The sequence below is a fragment of the Gasterosteus aculeatus genome, chromosome 18, assembly GCF_964276395.1.
Source record: "Gasterosteus aculeatus chromosome 18, fGasAcu3.hap1.1, whole genome shotgun sequence".
Lineage (NCBI taxonomy): Eukaryota > Metazoa > Chordata > Actinopteri > Perciformes > Gasterosteidae > Gasterosteus > Gasterosteus aculeatus.
The window spans coordinates 9261512-9279674 of NC_135706.1; the positions used below are offsets into that span (position 1 = coordinate 9261512).

Genomic DNA, 18163 nt, shown 5'->3' on the forward strand with positions numbered 1-18163 from the left:
ATAGCACCAATAAATTATGATACTTCTCTGATATAATGTGCATTTTAGTCTTTTATTGTTATTATGCGGAATTAACATTCACCGAATGTTTTATTTTGAAGACCCTCAACAGGATGTAAATATTTCTATTCTGGACAATTTAACTGACTTTTCCAGCTGCTCGAAGGACAGGGGGAGAAATGGCTGATACCGTAGCTGACACAAGAAGGCTTTTTTCTAAGCCTCAGAACTTAAATGATGCTTATGGACCTCCAAGTAATTTTCTAGAGATTGATGTGAGCAACCCTGAGACCACCTGGGTTGGCAGGACCAAATATACCACGTATGAAGTGAGACTGAAGGTGAGCCTGCAGTAACAAGTGCTAATGACGTTAGCTTTACGCGAGCTACCTGAGCTACCTAACGTTTTTCCTGCAGTCAAAGACGGTGATTCGCTCTTGACATCGGGGTTGCTACTGTCAAAAAGACGTCAACATAATGTCGATGTCGATATTTAAATATCTAAATGATAATGGTTATTTAAAAAGAGTTGGCGTTCAGTGCAAAACGAGTTGGCCAACATTAGCAATCGGGCTAGTAGCTAGGATCTCGTTAAACTAGCTAACACTGGTTAGCTTGCTGACATTAAGCGTTAGTTACTGGTGTTAATGATCGGTCGACGTTAATTGATTAAACGTTTTAGGCAATCGAGAGATTTGGACAGTATCAACAAGTACCAATACTTCATTACAGTGTTATATACTGGCAACAGACATGTTGCTACTGCTCTGCTAATGAAGGGAAGTTGTTTACATTAGCCTCAAGTATGCCACCCCCCCTCGACCCCCCAAACAGTGTTGTGACAGTGCAGCTGTTTTACCGAGCAGAGAAGTCACATGTGTTCAAATAAAAGTTATATATCCCATGCAGCAAGCTAATAAACCGTGATGTAATAACTTCTCCTAAAAGTTGAACCCTCCCTGAGCAGTCTGGAGTTGAACTGCAGCCACACCCCATTGTCTGACTGGAAAGAATAGATAAGAGGATTTGTGACACTTAACTTAATGACCAACCTAAAAGGTCTGTTTAGCCAAATGCTCTGCTTACTCTTTCCATATGCTAATGCTAATGCTAATGTTCAGAGCAGATGTTGGTCGGTTTAAGAACGGTTTATTCATTCTTGGTTGTTCATCAGATGTTTTCCAAAGGGGAACATAACTCAGCAAGTCAGCTTTTCTGCAACTGTAGACAGGATGTATTCTGCTGCCTGGTCCTTTCCAGTCTCTCCCACCCCCGTTTACTCATTTCCTTCCTCCTACTCTTCTGAAGAACTCGTACTGGAGAAGACATGCAGGTTCTACTTTGCTGCCACCATCAATAGTTTGTAGTTGATCAATATGTCAATTCCAAATATATACATTTCTATTTGTAATTCTTTTTTGTACAGTGGACAATATAATAACAATATATTTTTACAACATACATACAAAAAAGAGAAACTGCCAAATCTGCTTAAAGAATGGTAAAAACGAGTAAGGAGTGATATTATCTTTTACAGTGCATTTCTGCAGGTGACTGCATGTACATTCCTGTAAAGAAGCATGTGGATCCTGTTTTGCCCGTTAGGTTGTTGCCTCATACTATCCAGATGTTTGACATTATTGAGCAATCGGGAAGGGGAATAACGGTGAGACAATCTTGGCCATTGCAAAATACAGACCCTGCTTCCATCTGTGAATGATCATACTAAACGATTGCCCCCCAAAACAAACATTTCAAGTTCCACATTCCCTCTCGTTTTGGACCATGTGGCAGCAGATAACAGTTTGCTCAGTTGTCACCAAACTGTAGATGTTCAGACGTAACCCACAGAAACCAGTCATCTTGTTTGTATGGCAATGAACATTTTTTTCACCTGCTGTTTCTGAGATTAAGAATGATAATCAAGCTTTGGTGAGGGCAAAGTTTCAGTTTACTATAATATGATCAGCTAGAAGAGTCTTTATCCAATAGGTGGCCAACACAAACTTGCAAGAAAGAGGTGTGATTCTTTTTTCCTATTTTCCATTACCAGGACGTGACAGAATAAAGGAAATTTGTACATTTCGTTTTCCATCACCAAATAAAATGTTGCATAAATGAAGCTATTCCTGTACTCTACTGTATGTACTTTTAATGTGCAGGCGGTATTGAGTCTGAAATTGCTAGACAGTCACTAATCACATCTGATTGGCCAATCTCTTGTCTTTAAAGTGTCATTTCAGTTGACTGACACCCGTGTAGTTAGTGGCCTGACGTATTTAGATTGGTGAGCGTCTCAGTATTTATAGTTTCGCTTCACCTTAAAGGAACGGATTGAGGGAAGAGAAGCCGTCTCCAGGCATTAGCCTGAAATACAAGGCCACTGTACGTGATTAGCGTGTAATAATTAGCATATGCGTGTAATCACCATTATTGTGCACCTCATAGCCCCGTGTGACCCTGCTTTGCATAAAACCACAGAAGAAGCGGCGCATCCCTCACCTACGCAAACGTGGTGTCAACTTAGCTTTGCATCTCTCCTTCTTCTTTCTTTAGAAGCATTTCACCCCGAAGAGTGTTTGCCACAATGCCTCGACCTGACATGCCTAGACTACGCTTTGTTTAGTTTTTTCTGTCTCCATCTCACTTACAATATTTATTTAGAATTTTAAAATGAAACCCTGGTTTATACTGGACAGTTTGTCTGTAACATGTCTCCTGTTTGCCATTGCTGTCCTGCTATCGGCTTCGAAAGAGAGAGCGAGAGAGTCTGCCTAATCCCCTCATTGAGAGAAGAGAAGAATGAAACGGGCCAGGGTGTGGGGGAGCCGGAGTTTATTCCCCATCCTTACCCCCGCATCCCCCCCACTCATGGGAGGGCAGAAAGCCACCCCCTCACCAGCCTTCATCCCATTGCCCACTTATCCCGTTTGCCTCCCAGCTGTGTGCAGTCAGTTGCCTGGCTCATAATGTGTTACTCAAGCCCCCTTTTGATTACTATATATGGTTGAATGTATAGTGCCCCCCTCCCCCCCCACACACACAGCTGAGGCTTGTTCCTGCTGGGAAATTATAAGGGTTAGCTTCACTGTATTTAACTAAATCACCTAGCGGTCACCTAGCGCATTTTGCCTGTCGCTGGTTAGCAGCATTTGAATGTTCAAGTTCGTGGTGAAACAAAGCGTATAACGATTGGCTTGTCGTGTGAGGGGGGCCAACTAGTCGCAGTCGCACCGTCCCCTGTTGACAGCCCCCCCCCCCCCTCCTTGCATTTGGTGTGTTTTAAAATCAATGGGACAAATGTACTCCTGTAGACGACGTAGAAGCTAGGTCCTTGGTGAAAGGAGGCGGATATCTCATTTTGCCTGAGCAGACTCGTAATGTCCAGAGTTGTGCTGAAACAATGGATTTTTGTCCCCCCCCCAAATCCCCTTCGTTTTTTTTAAGCGTAGTTTCTGAAATGGTTTGTAGACCACAGGAAGCCGGTGGCTTTCCTGTTCTTTCTTTTCTGCCTTTGCACGTTTGTCATGTTTCTAATGGACTGACTTGTCACATCACTTTTTGGTGATGGGATCTGTTTTTTTTTTTTCTTCTTTTTTCTTTCTGGGTTGAGAGGAGCCCCCGAAGCAGCATACTGTATTTATTTGGACCTTCAGCAAATCCGGGGGGGTGAAGTTGACGTGTTTGTGAGGTGGGAGGAGGTTTTTTTGGGGGGTATTATCAGCATTTTTTTTGTCTTTAGTTGGTTCCCATCTCATCCCGAGAGGACATTCAGGGGAGCAAACTTTGGGATCTCACTTTGTTCATGGGCGGCAGGACATAAAAGGCCTCTTATAGCTGCGTCGCTCCCTCTCACTCGGTCTTCTACCCCTCCTCCTCTCATCTCCCATTGCATCTCCCTCGCTCTTTCTTTCTCTTCTCCATTTGGGCTGTGGGGCGGGCGTCTTTGGTCATTAATAAAATGGGCAGAGATGGGGGAGAGAGTGTGTGTGTGTGTGTGTGTGGGGGGGTGAGGGGCTTGTCAGGCACAGTCAAGTGTAATCCAAAGTCTACAGCATCCTCTTCGACAACTATTTTAATGGAAATGGGGGACATATTGTATCAAGGCTACCATATCGTACTTGAAATGACAGTATCAAAAGTGGGAGTTGATGCTATGGTAACAAAGCGGCTTTTTGCCAGCTCGGCGAGTCGGAGCGAGGGTAGGCTGTCAGGCCGCAGGAGCCGGCGAGCGAGTGAACCAGTGAGAGGGTATATGGAAAAGGCGAGAGCAAAAGACCAAGCCCCGACGCTTTTGTTCCCCGCCTCCCCCCCCATCCGTCCCCCATTTTGGAATATGATGCAATGAGAAGGTATTATGTTGCCATTTTTTATGCCATTATTGTGAAAAGAGAGTATATGGGAGCGGTGGGAAGAGGGCACGGGGGAGGTTTAGGATGCACACACTCAAACTTGACTTAATCCATCTTGCTAAAAGCTAATGCATGGTGGCCTTGAACCGTTCTTTGGGGATGTGAGTGATCTTTGTCCCATCTCTCCCGCTCTTTCTGTATGGCTGTTTTTAAGGGTTTCTTTTCAGCCCATTTTCAATGAGCCAAAGGTATTGTATCCCACACATTATGAATAACATGCTCTTCCTATGGAGTGTAGAATGGAAAGTGAAACTAGAAGGTCTGAGGAGGTACATAGCTTTATGTTCCTATTTTCTTTTAAACCTGCTTTTAACGTGACCATTAATTCCTTATTTTAGGGTGGACATTGCATTTCTGTCCTTTCAGCTACCTTCGTTTTATTTGACTGCCCTGTCCTTCCGTCCTCCTTTTTTATTTATTACCTCACATGGGAAGTGAGAAAGGCAAAGTGTGTCTTTTTAGATGATTCCGGAAACGCTGAGACGTGCCTGGATGTGTAAGCTGAGACAACCGGGCCCTGACCTTTAACCAGCCGTATAGGGGAAAAAAAATACCAGGGAAATCTTCTCTTTGACTCGTAGAGCTCTCACGCACCGCCTCTTTCAGTTGGTGTGTGAGTGAGTGAGACTTCTCATTTTTCAGTTCCGTCGCTTTCGTTCCTCCCCTTGTCCTGCAAGGCCGATCTCTTAATCACAGGGTTTGAGTGGGCGAGGGGATTGAAAGGCCAGGTGACTTTCTTTCCTTACACTCTCACCGCTTGCTTCATTGTGCGGGGGGGGGGCATAAATAGACTTGAACGCCCTGGGCTATTATGTTTACATTGTTAACTGTGTGACTGGTCAAACCTCGTACTTAACACCTGCGCATGCATTCTCCGTGTGTGTGTGTGTGTGGTGTGTGTGTGTGTGTGTGCGCGAGCGCACACACACACACACACGTGGTTAAGTGTTTTCCCCCCGTGTGCACATGATGGGATTAGAGTCACGGCGGTGGCAGATTACCTGTAACTGTGATCTGTTGTGGTGGGGATTAACTCCATGCTGTGAGGTAACATGACGCAGCGGGGCCTGGAGGAGAGTGGAGTGGAGTTAATGCCGGAGCACCGGGCTGATAAAACCAAGATAATCCACTTCTCCCGGCGACCTGAGAGAGAGGGGGACGGAGTGAGGGGCTCGTTGACCGCTTCACCTGGGGTGAACCTGAAAATAGGTGGGAAAGGGTGTGCGCACGCAGCGCGGGGTTCACTCAAAGGATCCCAAATAGGAAATAGTGAGTTTGTTTGAGAAGAAACGGCTGCGAGGTTAGTGACGGTCAGTGTGAAAGCGTCCTCGTGTCACGGTCGGCACTGACGTCGGCGCCAAGTGAAGCGAGAGATTTGGAAAGCGGGTGGAATGGCAGACAAGTTTAATGTGATCATCCGTTTACAAAACACACACAAAGAAAAGGAAACTCTGGAAACACTGCCGATATCTAAAATAAATTTAGTCAATTATTAGGAACATCCAACCTTGATGAAGATCACATAATCGTAGTAGCACCATGTCGTTTATGGTGCTGTTGAACTTTACTTTTGACAGAGATGTGTTTCTGTTGTTCAACCCTCTTGTAGAAAACAATGAGCCCCACAAAATACATCCAAATGTACGTATATTGCAGGACTGTTGCAGTGAATTCATCTTAGCAAGGTGTTTATGTTCGACTGTGTCTCTTCAGGGATTCAAGAATTGTTTTGCAGTCAATCACCAAATCAGTGCGTCGAAAGGCCGCTCTCATTTTCATTATCTAAATATGATCAAACCCGTTGGCTGAGTCTAATCAAATCTGGGTAGCATCCGTCATTATTTGAATTTCTGTAGGGAGGACAGAGCAAAGAGGGTAAAAAACAAAACAAATGCCTGCATTTTCCCCATTGAAGCCTCACAAGAGGAGTCTCAAGGGCATAAAATCTGACTTATTATCGCAGAGCGAGGGAAATAAAGAGGAAAAAGACTGAATGGGAGAGACCATGAGAGTGAAAAGACCACTCCTGCTCTCCCTCCTTCTCAATTAGTCCTGCACAGACCAGATGAAGCTCCCGAACCCCTCTGGTTTTTCCTGCTCTTCCCTACCTCCCTCCCCCTCTTTTGTTCGGCTTATTTACTCAGCCTTCTGGTTAACTCTGCGTCCCCGTTTTGCGTCGCCCGCTTATCGATCAGCCCTGCAGCTCTCACCGTCTCCGCGTTTTGCACTTTGTGATTCCTTCTTCCGTGAATTCTGACCTTCTGTGATTGTGAAATGCCCCCCCCCCCCTCGTTGGGGCATTGTCATGGGATGGCCATGTGCTGTCGGGACTATTGAAGAGGTTTGGCATTGTGCTGTGACGTGCCGTTTGCTCAATGTCGAAACATCTTGCCCTTCTAATATGAAATTCACTCTCAAGTGCTTGTCGGCAGCAGCTTCCATCGATGTGCACATCTGCGCTTTGGTGTACGCGCTAAAACGGCAAAAAACATCGGAGTGCGTCAGACCATGGCGAGCGAGACACAATTCTTTGCTCAATTTGGATGCTTTTCAGCAGGATTGAGAAAGTGGGAACAACCGATGTGGAATGAAATGACTTGAACATTGAATGATGATGGAAAACACTTTGCTCATTAGCTTTTGTGGGTTTTAGAAGGAGTCAGTTGGTTCAGCTCTACAGGTTACCATTGATCATTCTAATATAATAACACACCATTAGGTCAATGGAGGGCAAATCAGTCATCGGCTAAACTGCCGCCTAATTTCCCTGAAATGGACTCAAACGATTCTTCCATTTGCTGGCAAAAGGATAATTTCTCTTTAATTTACACTTAAAGGAGAGACGGCTATATAGCAATTTTCCAATTGTGTGTGTGTACGTGTGTGCGTCCACAGACCAACCTACCAATCTTCAAACTGAAGGAGTCGAGCGTACGGAGGCGCTACAGCGACTTTGAGTGGCTCCGAGCCGAGCTGGAGAGGGAAAGCAAGGTGAGCCATTGAGGTGAACTCCACACAAAGGCTCCGGCGTGCTCGTACTTATTAAATCAGCATATGATAATGATCACATGTGCATCGATTTTTACATGTGAGAAAAGTTGCAAAAATGTCTTCACCAGACCGTTACAGGACCTGATCTCTGTTTAGTGAGCTGTTTTTTCTTCCTTGTAAGCACTAAAATCCTCCCTAATAAGACTATTTAACTGCGGTTCTAATGACTTTCTGCGTATCCGTGTTATCGCAGGTCGTCGTCCCACCTCTCCCTGGAAAAGCTCTCTTCCGGCAGCTTCCGTTTCGAGGAGATGATGGAATATTTGACGACTCTTTCATAGAAGAGCGGCGACAGGCTCTGGAGCAGTTTCTTAACAAGTAAGCCGTGTCACATTTCTGTTGCAGCTCTTATTGAGGTATTATTCTAACTCTCGATAACAATAAAACCCTTTTGTTCAACAAGTGCATTTAACTTTTTCACAGCTCTCCATATTGTTAACAAACTGAACCAGGCGGAGACGGCAGGTCTTTTTTCTCATCGTTCTCCTTAATTCCCCGTTTATAATTACCTCGCGAAGGACGAGAACAACCAAAAAGGACTCAAGTGTGCGCCCCCACAACATCATCATTTTTCCCCACATTTGTTTTATTGTTGATGTGTAATTTATGATAATTGCGGCTCAAATTACAGCGCGGCGTTCCGTTGGATCTGGTGTGTACCTCTGCTTATTTCGGATCCAGCGCGTCCTCATTTTCAGCTGCAGAACAATAAAAGTTACAGTGTGATTGTAATTATTTGCTTTGATTGCAGACTTGGCCATTATCTTTGTTTCATGTGCAAATGCATCAATGTTTCCTTTTGGAATATTAAGTGCTCAAAGACAGTTTAGAAAATTAAAAATCCATAAATATGTTTTTGAAAGAAGACGAGAATGTGTTAGTAATTAAGACCCCCCCCCCCTCTGCTTCTTCTGAATGAAACCCTGCTGTTGATCATATCATTGTTCAGACTAGACTTGCAGCATTGTTTAATCTGTGATTGAGCGCATTGTGAAGAGGAAATCTTTTGGAATGGTAAACATGATTGTCGCTGTGAAACACAAGTGAGAGGGAGGAGAGAGGATCACCATCAGTCTTTTGATTAGGGTAGTCAAACATAATTCATGCTTCAGGTTCAGAGGAAGAGCTTACGGGACGTACTTTTGAGAGAAGAAGAAAAAAAAAGGCAAGCGATGCCTTGACATTTTAACGTGCAATGTCAACGTCTCCGTTTGGGGAAAACCTATTAAACAGAGTATGTGGGCGCGCGGGCTTGGTTTCTCCAGTGATTGCCTCGCTATTAGACCCCAGCCAAAGCCGTTTCATTTGTCTAAAATATTTCCTGTTGGAGGTTAAGATGGATGCAGATGTACAACATCATGTTGATCTGTTCGGAGGGAGCGCTTTTCGGAGTCTCAGGTGCGCTGGCTTGTTCTCGTTAAGCTCCTCTTGCCTCGTATGAGGGGTCATTCGGGGAGTCTAATGTCAATGTGACTTTAATGGAGGAAAGCAAGAGGACGTTGTGCAGCAAAGGTCCCTTCTCCGCTACGCTATCACCTTATGCTCCCACAATGCTTTGCACAAAGGAAATGGAGAACATGGGATAGTTGTTGCTGGTGAAATGGCCTCAGACAACAAAACAATAATTGGCCGTCTTGTTTCCTGTTAAAATAAAGTACTAACTAACCATCATGTATTTTCAAGGGGTGTGTTTTTCCTTTCCATGTCAGGAAGACACTAAACCTGCATTGGACCTTTAATCAGAGTTAAGCGTGTCCGTAGTGTTGTCATTTGAATCACTGGAAGACGTTTGAGATGGTTGTTGGATCCGTGCGTTGTTGACGTCGCCCGATCGGCGCTCTGATCTCCGGGTCCAGTTGCCCTAACGCCCTGTCAGCCTGCCCACGAGTGTGTCCTGTGTCCAAAGGTCAAAAGCCTTGTCTCGTTTCACCCCTTGCCTCTTTGCTCTTTGTTGCAGAGTGGCAGGACACCCTCTGGCTCAGAACGAACGATGCCTGCACATGTTTCTACAGGACGAGTCCGTGGACAAGACCTACACCCCGTCCAAAATCCGACAAGCCTGAAGAGAAGAACGTGGCCCGGTCCCACTCGGCTCTTTAACCCAAAGCTCTCTTCACTGTTCACAAACGTTTCGATCACAACCCCCCCCTCCAAAATGATACCGTTCGCTTCCTTCAGTTTAAAAGTGACCCGTATTGCCGTATGTTTTCACTTTCTAATTGGAGTAAAGAATGTTCGACACATAACTGTGGTTGACAGTAATTTATAGTAATTTCCTTCTATGTCTTGACTTGCCACTAACACGTTATGTATTTATCATTTAGCTAGGTCTTGAATATATTCATTTATATAGAAACATTTATTGAGCGGCCTGTGTATGCAAAGCTCTTAAGTAAACCTCAGTTTCCCATCATGTATATATATAATCACCTGGCATGTTGTGCACCATAATTAGACAAACACACACACATGCACATATATTTGATGGGCCTTTACTTTAAAACCCCACTTGATCCTCTTTCAAAAAGGAATCATGCGTGTATATCGACCATTACCCGCCCCGTTGTCACAATGATTTTCTAGTACGGAAGAAGTAATTTTCACAGAGGGAACTGCAGTATTTCTACTGGCTATATGCATTTTGAGATTTGTATACTGCTGTGCCATTTTTGTTTATTTTGAAGATTTTCCAATAAAATAGGTGAAATGTCTGCATAATCACATTTGTTGGTTTGGACTGTTGACCTTTCAAACAAGCAAGCTGCCACAACTATTCCAGCTAACCCCCAAAATGTATTATTACATTACTTATTCAATGAATACATGATCTGATGTTTTCATCACAAACCACTATGTCCAATACGAGTTAATTATTCTGTTTCAAAAAAGAAATGCTACTTCTAAATGAGTTTCAGTAACAGATCAATGTAATATGAAGAAGTCACACTTCATGGAAAATAAATAGTGATGGTTAATGTTGAATTAGCCTAAATTATGATGGTCTGATTAGCCTTCTAGTTGCATGAACTCATAGCATTGATAATTTCTTATACATGATATTTTTTTCATTTCATTACATGTGCCACTATTAAATAGTGTTAATGGGAAATCTTGATATCTAGATACTGTACATCTGATAGAAGCATCTTTGTTATTTGGCCGTCATGTTTCAGCTGGTGGTTTACAGCCATGTTATTTAAAAGCAGTTCAATTCAGTGTTTTTTTTTATTATCTCGTCGACAACTAAATAGTTATAACTCCAAATATTTACAACATGATAAAAACATCACAATCCACAAAAAACATTTCCAAGTGCTGAACATTTTTCATCCAGTGTTAGTCGCTAACTTCAAAAAGTCGACCTAAAACCGCCTCAAACAGGACGCACCGACACAAAAAGGACAGTTACCACTTTTAAACACAAACGCCCTCCTCGGGCGAGCGCCGTTTGACAGTCTGGAGGCAACGCAAGCATATCCTTTAAAAGTACGTTCAACTCTAATGCTCCATGGAGTTGGCGCCTCTTCTTGTCCGCCCCGCGCGTTTGGTTTCAGCACCAGATCGAGGGACGGCGATTCACACTCCCCGGTCGCGCGTGCGTCATCAGTTTTTTTCTTCTTTTGGTTCCCTCCACTGGGGTCGATCACAGCGTTAAAAGACTGACTGACTGACGTCAAGCTCATTGGTCTCACCGACACTCGGGGGGGAAAAAAAACAAAAAAACGTAATATACAAGATCTCTTTATCAGACCTACTTGGCAGATGCTCTCCGGGGTCTTTAGGCGATATTTAAACTCTTGTGTGTGTTGCCTGTGCCCCTACCGGCTGTTCACTGGGAATTTTAATCAAAGTTACAGGCTATTCTTTAACTACAGCGACTGTTAACGGGCTACTGGCTGAATTCTGGCTGTGTTGCAGTCCGAGCTTGGACCTCAATAGGCCCTTTCAAGACAGCCTTAAGGGATGTTGTGCTCGCCAATAACCCGCAGTTACACCTGCTTAAGATTTGACATTCTGTTGAATGCGGCGAGGGTCTCCGGGCCTTCAGCTTCAAGTCTTCTCCGCCTGGCGAGAGTTCATATGTCGCTGGACTTGTACATGTCGGAGAGGAGCCTGGTGATGGGAACGTTGCCGATAGTCTTTTTGAAGAACACCTCCTCTATGGTGGACGGGCCCACCGAGCGGAGCGCCGGCAGCAGCAGGAGCAGCTTCCCGAAGCGGCACGGCTGGGTCGGGTATCTGAAACGCACCACTCGGGGTCAAAAACTGCTTTATAATCTGGCTGCTGATACCTGCAGGAGAAAGTTCAGCATATAGGCGATAGATGTGATTTTACCTGGTGTGTATGTAGCTGTTGAGGGTGAGCTGTGCCTCGTCCTGCAGTGCTGCAATGGCGCTGGCGTTGCGGAAACCTCTCAACTCGGTGTTGCCGTGGGTCGGAACTGCAAGACGGAGGAAGCGTTTTAGATATCAAAATAAATCCCGTACATGCATTGAACAGCATGTCTTTTGCTCTTATTTGTCTTGAGTTTTGTCAGCGGAAGCTTCAGTGCACTTTTGATGGAAGTAGTAACTTGCGGTAAAGTACTTTTTACCAATAAGTTCAGTTAAATGAACGACAAATGGGACAGAAGCACTCACCAGCTTTAAATGTCACGATGCATTTCAAACAGGCGAACTCCGTCGCATCGAGACGCATCTGTCGGAATCTGGTCACCACCTCTTGGAGTGCTTGTATCTCGGATATGATCTTATTCATCCGCTGAGACTCAGTGTTTTCCGTGTTCATTCCTACGAATGATTGAGGAGAACATGTCATCATGCAGGACAACCTTTCATGCAGTCCCCTATTGTCACAGTCAACACAGGCCCAGTCAGTTGGCCTGTAGTGAGATGAGCTTTCTGGTGCCTTGTTGACGTACCAGAAACGGCAAGAAGAGTGGTAGAATCCACCGGAATGGCCCATTGCGCGATGCCAAGAACAAACAACTCCCTCCAAGCGTCCTCCAACAGAATCAGCTGCAGGGAGGAATGATTGTGTTAAACTGCACACCAAGAAAAAGAAATTGATTGATTTCAAGCATTCTTGGATCTTGTAAGGCACCAATGCAGCGGGAATTACTACAATACTGGACATTTTCTTCTGTGGCATTTGGCAATGTAAAAATACCTTGAAGTCTAAAATGGTATCAAGTCAAAATATCTTCGCTATCGCCTGCGGACCAAATTGACTGGTGGCCATTTTTCTTGGTTCTTCCTACAAGGGTCATTTGGGGGTTTCCGAAACGTACCTGATCCGATAAGGGGAGGGTGGAGAATGCGGGAACACTCTTTGCCCACTTGATGCTCATGAAAAGGAGGCGCGCCGCTGACTCGCACACGGACTCCGTCGCCACCTCGTAGAGGTACAGGGGGGTGCCGCTGACTTCATGGGGATACTGGAAGTGAGGTTAAGTGAAATTAAACGTATATAGTTTATAGTGGGGTGAAAAACAAAGGTCAAATTCCAAGCCTGAGCACCTGGTTTTATAATCATTAGTGTTACTTGTGGTGGATTTACAGTAAGAAATAGGAGGATTTGCTGCTAAAGCAGGACAAGAATTTCAACTTCTAACTCTTTCGGAGAAAATTGTAATCCCATAATAACATTTTAGAAGGCTGTAATAAAGATATTCTGTAATTGTCAAGAAAACACAGATGTATTTGTACAATGGTAAATAAATTTCTTCAAAGTAGAAAACTACTTACAAGATGTTAGATATTAGAAAAGAGAAAAAACGTACAAAATATACCTTGGGGGTGGGCTGTGCCAGACCCACGATGGCCTGTCTTTCCGGTGTGGTGGCGACTGCGCTCATCTCCAGGTTGTGAGGCTCCAGTTGAGTGACCGTGGTGAAGAAAGGGGGGCCGGACAGAGAGGATCCCGGGAAATGGGTCGATGATCCGTTCACCTCTTTATGGCCTCGGAAATATAGGGCGACTTGTTTGCGGATAGTGGAAGTCCGGGGTCCCCTCTCGTGTTGAACGGCTGTGAAGCGCGACATTTAGGAAAAAAGGTATATTTTATATATATATGTATATATTTTTTTATGCACAACATAGTCAATTATGTTATTGAGCTGAATATCATACCTGAAACTAAGTAAAAGTGAATATTTTGTTCTTCCCCATTAAAAACAAAGATAATGTAGCCTATCAACCTGTTACTTATTCATGCGGAATGATGATTTGATTAGAGCAACTTACCGTCTTTATTCATGTTGACTTCTAGACACTTTTTCAAACGGCACGCTCGGCACTGGTTTCTGTGGGTTTTGTCCACAGGGCAGCCACCCTGTCAGTGAGAAAGAGAGAGAAATTAAGAATAAATTGACTTCCTGTCATCATCATCTTATCTAACTGGGAGGTAAAGTCTCCAGGAGAGAGGTGGAGCCATTATGGTGGAGTTATTGACCTGCTCCCATGCGGCTCTACGCGGCCTCGTCTCGGAGCACGAGTAGAACTCTATCCCGCCCTCTGCTGCCTAAATCCTCGCCATCCAGTCATCGCATCGGATTGGATTACATCTGCTATGTTACAGCAGATCAATGTTTAGCCAGATACGTAATGGTGCCGTCATGAGATAATTAGGCTCATCAGATTAAACACGGTTCCATAACGAAAAAAAAAAGAAACAAATCTGCGCATTCCGTGCGTAAAGCGGGTCAAATTTCAAATATTTTTTTAGGTATCACTCACTGCATTTCCCGATTGGATGTAACGTTATCTCTGCTAGTTGCTTGACCCCCCCCCCCCCCCAAAAAAAAGAATGCACAACGACACAATCAATAAATGTACCTGTGAAGTTTGCACTATTGCAACACACTCCTGTGTTGGAAAGCACAGATCGGCAACGTGCGTTAACTTAGGCTATATCATAAATAAGAAGAGGGGCCTCACCTGAGAGCCAGATTTACAGACGTACGTCCTGTTCCTCCGGATGCTCCTCTTGAAGAATCCCGAGCAGCCGTCGCAGGCGTAAACGCCGTAGTGCTTCCCCGAGCTGCGGTCTCCGCACACTTTGCATGGGATGTCCAGAATCCGACCTGAGAACGGCCCAAACGTGACTTAGACACCGTTCACTGAATGACATGTCGTGTCCGGATTATATTCCATGTAGTAATATTTAACATCTGGATACACTGTAAGAGCAATTTACAAAGTTGATACAAAACTTTTACTGAGTTTCTCAGTAAATTAACCCTGTGGACGGACAGTTAATCTCCCAAGATTAACTGGTTTTAGACGCTGTGGAGCTGTAGAAAAAGAGCCCTACTAATGAATTATTTCTCGTCAAACAACCCGCAAAACACAGGTGCGCGCACACACAAACGCGCGCGCGCACACTGGACAGAGTCCCGCGCTTCGGCCGAGCATGGGAATTCAAGGCGCACATTTCAAGAATAAAGTCCGGTGGGAAGCGTCATATCTGAGCTTTCTAAAACAATGGCCCGAGGCGGCACAATGGAGACATTAGGGGAAAGTGTTAACTTAATGATTTTCCCCCATTGAACCTCGTCTGACTGCCTGGATCTCGACAAGCTGCCAACTCCCCTTCATAATGGGACTCGACAGCTGCTTTATTCCGCAGGTCTATAGGCCCCAGGATTAGGGAGTGACACTGCACCGGGAGAATAATGCGCACCAACTCGTTTCACCAACTCAAATGAAGTGTATGTAAATCGACCCCAGTATAGATGAAAAAATGTGATTTTTCTTTTTTTTTTTGGGGGGGGGGGGGGTTGTATTCAAATCTATTAAAAAAAGAAGTATATTTGTATGTAAATTCGAGTCTTTTTTTATTCTGGAGGGAAAAGCCGTCTATGTAATTACACTGACGTTTTGCCACCTGCTCATTGATTCACCAGTGACCCGTCAAAAAGGGTAGCATGGGAATAACTACTGAGAGGCAAAAACAATGACTTCAGGAGGAGACTTATAGGGCTTCAATTGGCAGATTATTAAGAATCAGGAGCTATTTAACTGTTGGCCACAGCCGTGTAATTGCAATAAAATAGAGAGAGAACCAACTTTTTAGCATTTGTGTCTTGAACTGAAGTTTGTTTGGCCTGTTAAAAGTCATCTTTTCATCACAGCAGTGGTTACAAAAACTAACTCCTGTAGGCCTGAATACTTTATATCCCCACGTTTAATTATCTGTAGAGTCCATCATTTTTTTAATGAATGAAATAAATTTGACAGCAGTTATTAAAGTAAATTACAGATACACGTTTAATCAACTGACGCTGGACAAGTCAAGTTCATTTGCGCGCCCCCCAAGTTCTCAGAATTTAAATTGCAGATGAAAGAACATGCCCCAAAAAGTAAACTCAAAGCTTTTATCTTATTTAAGACTGTAGTTTGATGAGGGTCAATTAAATAAAATGGCGCATAATTTTGTTGTGAAGGGGGGAAATGTATTTAATTCCCCGCTGTGGGGGTCCAATTCGTCTCCATTGTGTTGGGTAATAGCTAGAAGATATATGGCATTTTCTATTAACGTAATCACCATCATGGCCCAGAAGAACGAAGTAAAGTTTGATGTAAATGTTTTTACTGGCCACCCATAATGTGTGTATGTGAGAACTAAGATGACAGGAGTTGTAATTCTGTGGTGTTTTTATTTTAGTACTATTATTATTTTTGGTTATTATCTCATCATATGTAAGCAATTAAATGATACAAAACACAAAAGCAGCAGTTTGAGTGAATAAATCGTGTGGAGAAACACGAGCACAATTAATAGAAATATTCTACGTTTGTAACACAACGATAAACTATTTTTAAGCCTTTATCTTATTGAGATTTAAATTTAAAATGATGGTGAGGCCCAGTAGAGATATAACTGCTAAGTTTAATACAACAATCAAATATAATTTCAAACCTAAATATAATTTCAAACCTTGATACGACAAGCAAAAAATACTATATAACTTAATTTAAAACCATTGAACCATTAGTGATTAATTTATTTAATTAAGTATTTTTTTTATCTTTTCAAAGTTGTACCCAAATAAACGGTAATAGACAGATGGATTCTGATTTTAATTAATCTAATATAGCAATGCAGTAACGTACGAATATCTTAACAACTCTCTCAAATATTGCTTCAGATCTCGTAGTTTCATACAAGTTGCTGTAAAACAGCGTTACAGGCAACGTGTTGCATCTTGCAGCATAGATATTATTTATTTTCCGTTTTGAAAAACTTGGTTAACACCCCCCCCCTCCCCAAAAAAAAGTACGTATCATATGTAAGGGGTGTCAAAGTGAGGCCGCTTTAACGACCGGTCCTGCACACACGTTTTGCACAGCTCCCTGCGGGTGTTTCTCCCCCCACGGATCACCACTCACAGGAACGAACCCACTTCATCAACGAGTCTTCGTGTTTCTGCACCCCGTGTCACACAGAACAGGCCCATCACAGACCTCTTGTTCTACCGGGACACTCCATATTCTCCACGGAGCATCAGGGAAATGAACACTTACTTGATTTGACATTCAGAATATCCAGACAGCCACTTGTTGAGCCGGCGGGTTTGCTGCTCATCGTGGACACTCGACCTTAATAACAAAGTAAAAAAAAAAGTCCTCTTTTCTCTTCTTTTTCTCGCCGACAAAAACAATATCAAACTCGCGCCACGGCAGCGTTTTTTTTTTTTTTTACCGGCGGCGACGAGATCGATAAGTCAACGTGCCGACCGGCCCAACTTGACGGACACGATCGCAGATCGACGAGCCCCAATTAGCACGCGCTGATGACCATTTCTAATCGACGGGCAAAATGTTCGCCTCCGGTGTGCAGGGAGGGGGAGGGGGGCGGGGGGTCTCCGTGCGGAAGGTGAACCGGTGTGCGGCGACCAATTGACGGCCACAGCAGCCCCGCAGCTCTGTGAGCAGCAGCCCGGTGTTAAAAGTTGGGAGTTGGAGAACAAAAAAAACCCACCACAGCCTGCAGCGCATCCGACGGTGCCAAACCGGTTGCAAAAAAGAAAAGAGTATAATCTTGTTTCGGATATTCTGACAGGTGCGCTAAACCCCCCCAAAACAAACAGGACACGATGTGACTTTGTGGTGCCAGATCCGCGAAATACGCCTTGGTAATATTTATGAGATGTGTCAGGAGGAGGCTGGAGGGTGGAGATCTCCACTTCCTTCATCCACTTGGCTTTCTACTCCAAACTCCAGCCTGACGTCACTGGCGTGTGAGCGAGTGGGGTTGTGTATGTGTGTGTGTGTGTGTGTGCGTGTGATCGTGTGAATGTGTGTTCAAGTGATGGGCAGTGCTCATGCATCAAGAGGCGTTGCAAGCAACAAAAAAAGAGAAAGAAAACACGTGTTGCGCGCATACTTTCTGTTACATTTTTCACTTTTTTTAAAACGCCAGATTCATTTATTTCGGCAATTCTCCCAATTACCAATTAAAATGCCGAAATACACTTTAAGAGAATACACAATTACAAATATCCCATTGCATATTGGACATTTAAAAGTAAAATGATCTTAATTTAAGATGTTGCTGCCGAAAACCTATGACCATAAACCATACCAGGTTCACTTATTTATATTGTTTTAACAATAGGCATGGCGTTTTTATGAGTCTGAATGCTCCTCACGTCTGTCTGGTTACACGTGCAGTCATTCAGATGATTGATAAATGC

The 18163-nt window shown here is 43.8% G+C and overlaps 2 protein-coding genes across 7 annotated transcripts; one reads left to right on the forward strand and one right to left on the reverse strand.

Annotated features, from left to right (window-relative positions):
- The first annotated feature begins 130 nt into the window (after positions 1-130).
- On the forward strand, positions 131-10181 carry snx3 (sorting nexin 3). The gene is made up of 4 exons (XM_040161420.2): positions 131-341; positions 7308-7403; positions 7657-7781; positions 9421-10181. The coding sequence occupies exons 1-4, from the start codon at positions 180-182 to the stop codon at positions 9524-9526; spliced, it is 489 nt and encodes a 162-aa protein (XP_040017354.1). The 5' UTR covers positions 131-179; the 3' UTR covers positions 9527-10181.
- Positions 10182-10674: 493 nt separating this feature from the next.
- On the reverse strand, positions 10675-17702 carry nr2e1 (nuclear receptor subfamily 2, group E, member 1). Of its 6 annotated transcripts, none has more exons than XM_078093126.1 (10): positions 17170-17699; positions 16992-17066; positions 14403-14548; positions 13710-13797; positions 13256-13491; positions 12755-12901; positions 12386-12482; positions 12105-12254; positions 11800-11905; positions 10675-11702 (listed from the first exon to the last, which is right to left on the reverse strand). In XM_078093126.1, the coding sequence occupies exons 2-10, from the start codon at positions 17050-17052 to the stop codon at positions 11540-11542; spliced, it is 1194 nt and encodes a 397-aa protein (XP_077949252.1). In that variant the 5' UTR covers positions 17053-17066; positions 17170-17699; the 3' UTR covers positions 10675-11539. The 6 variants fall into 6 exon arrangements, with proteins under 6 accessions (XP_077949252.1, XP_040017339.1, XP_077949251.1 ...); XM_040161405.2 differs by having other exon boundaries at positions 13247-13491; positions 17170-17652; XM_078093125.1 differs by having other exon boundaries at positions 16992-17702.
- Between the last annotated feature and the right edge of the window lie 461 nt (positions 17703-18163).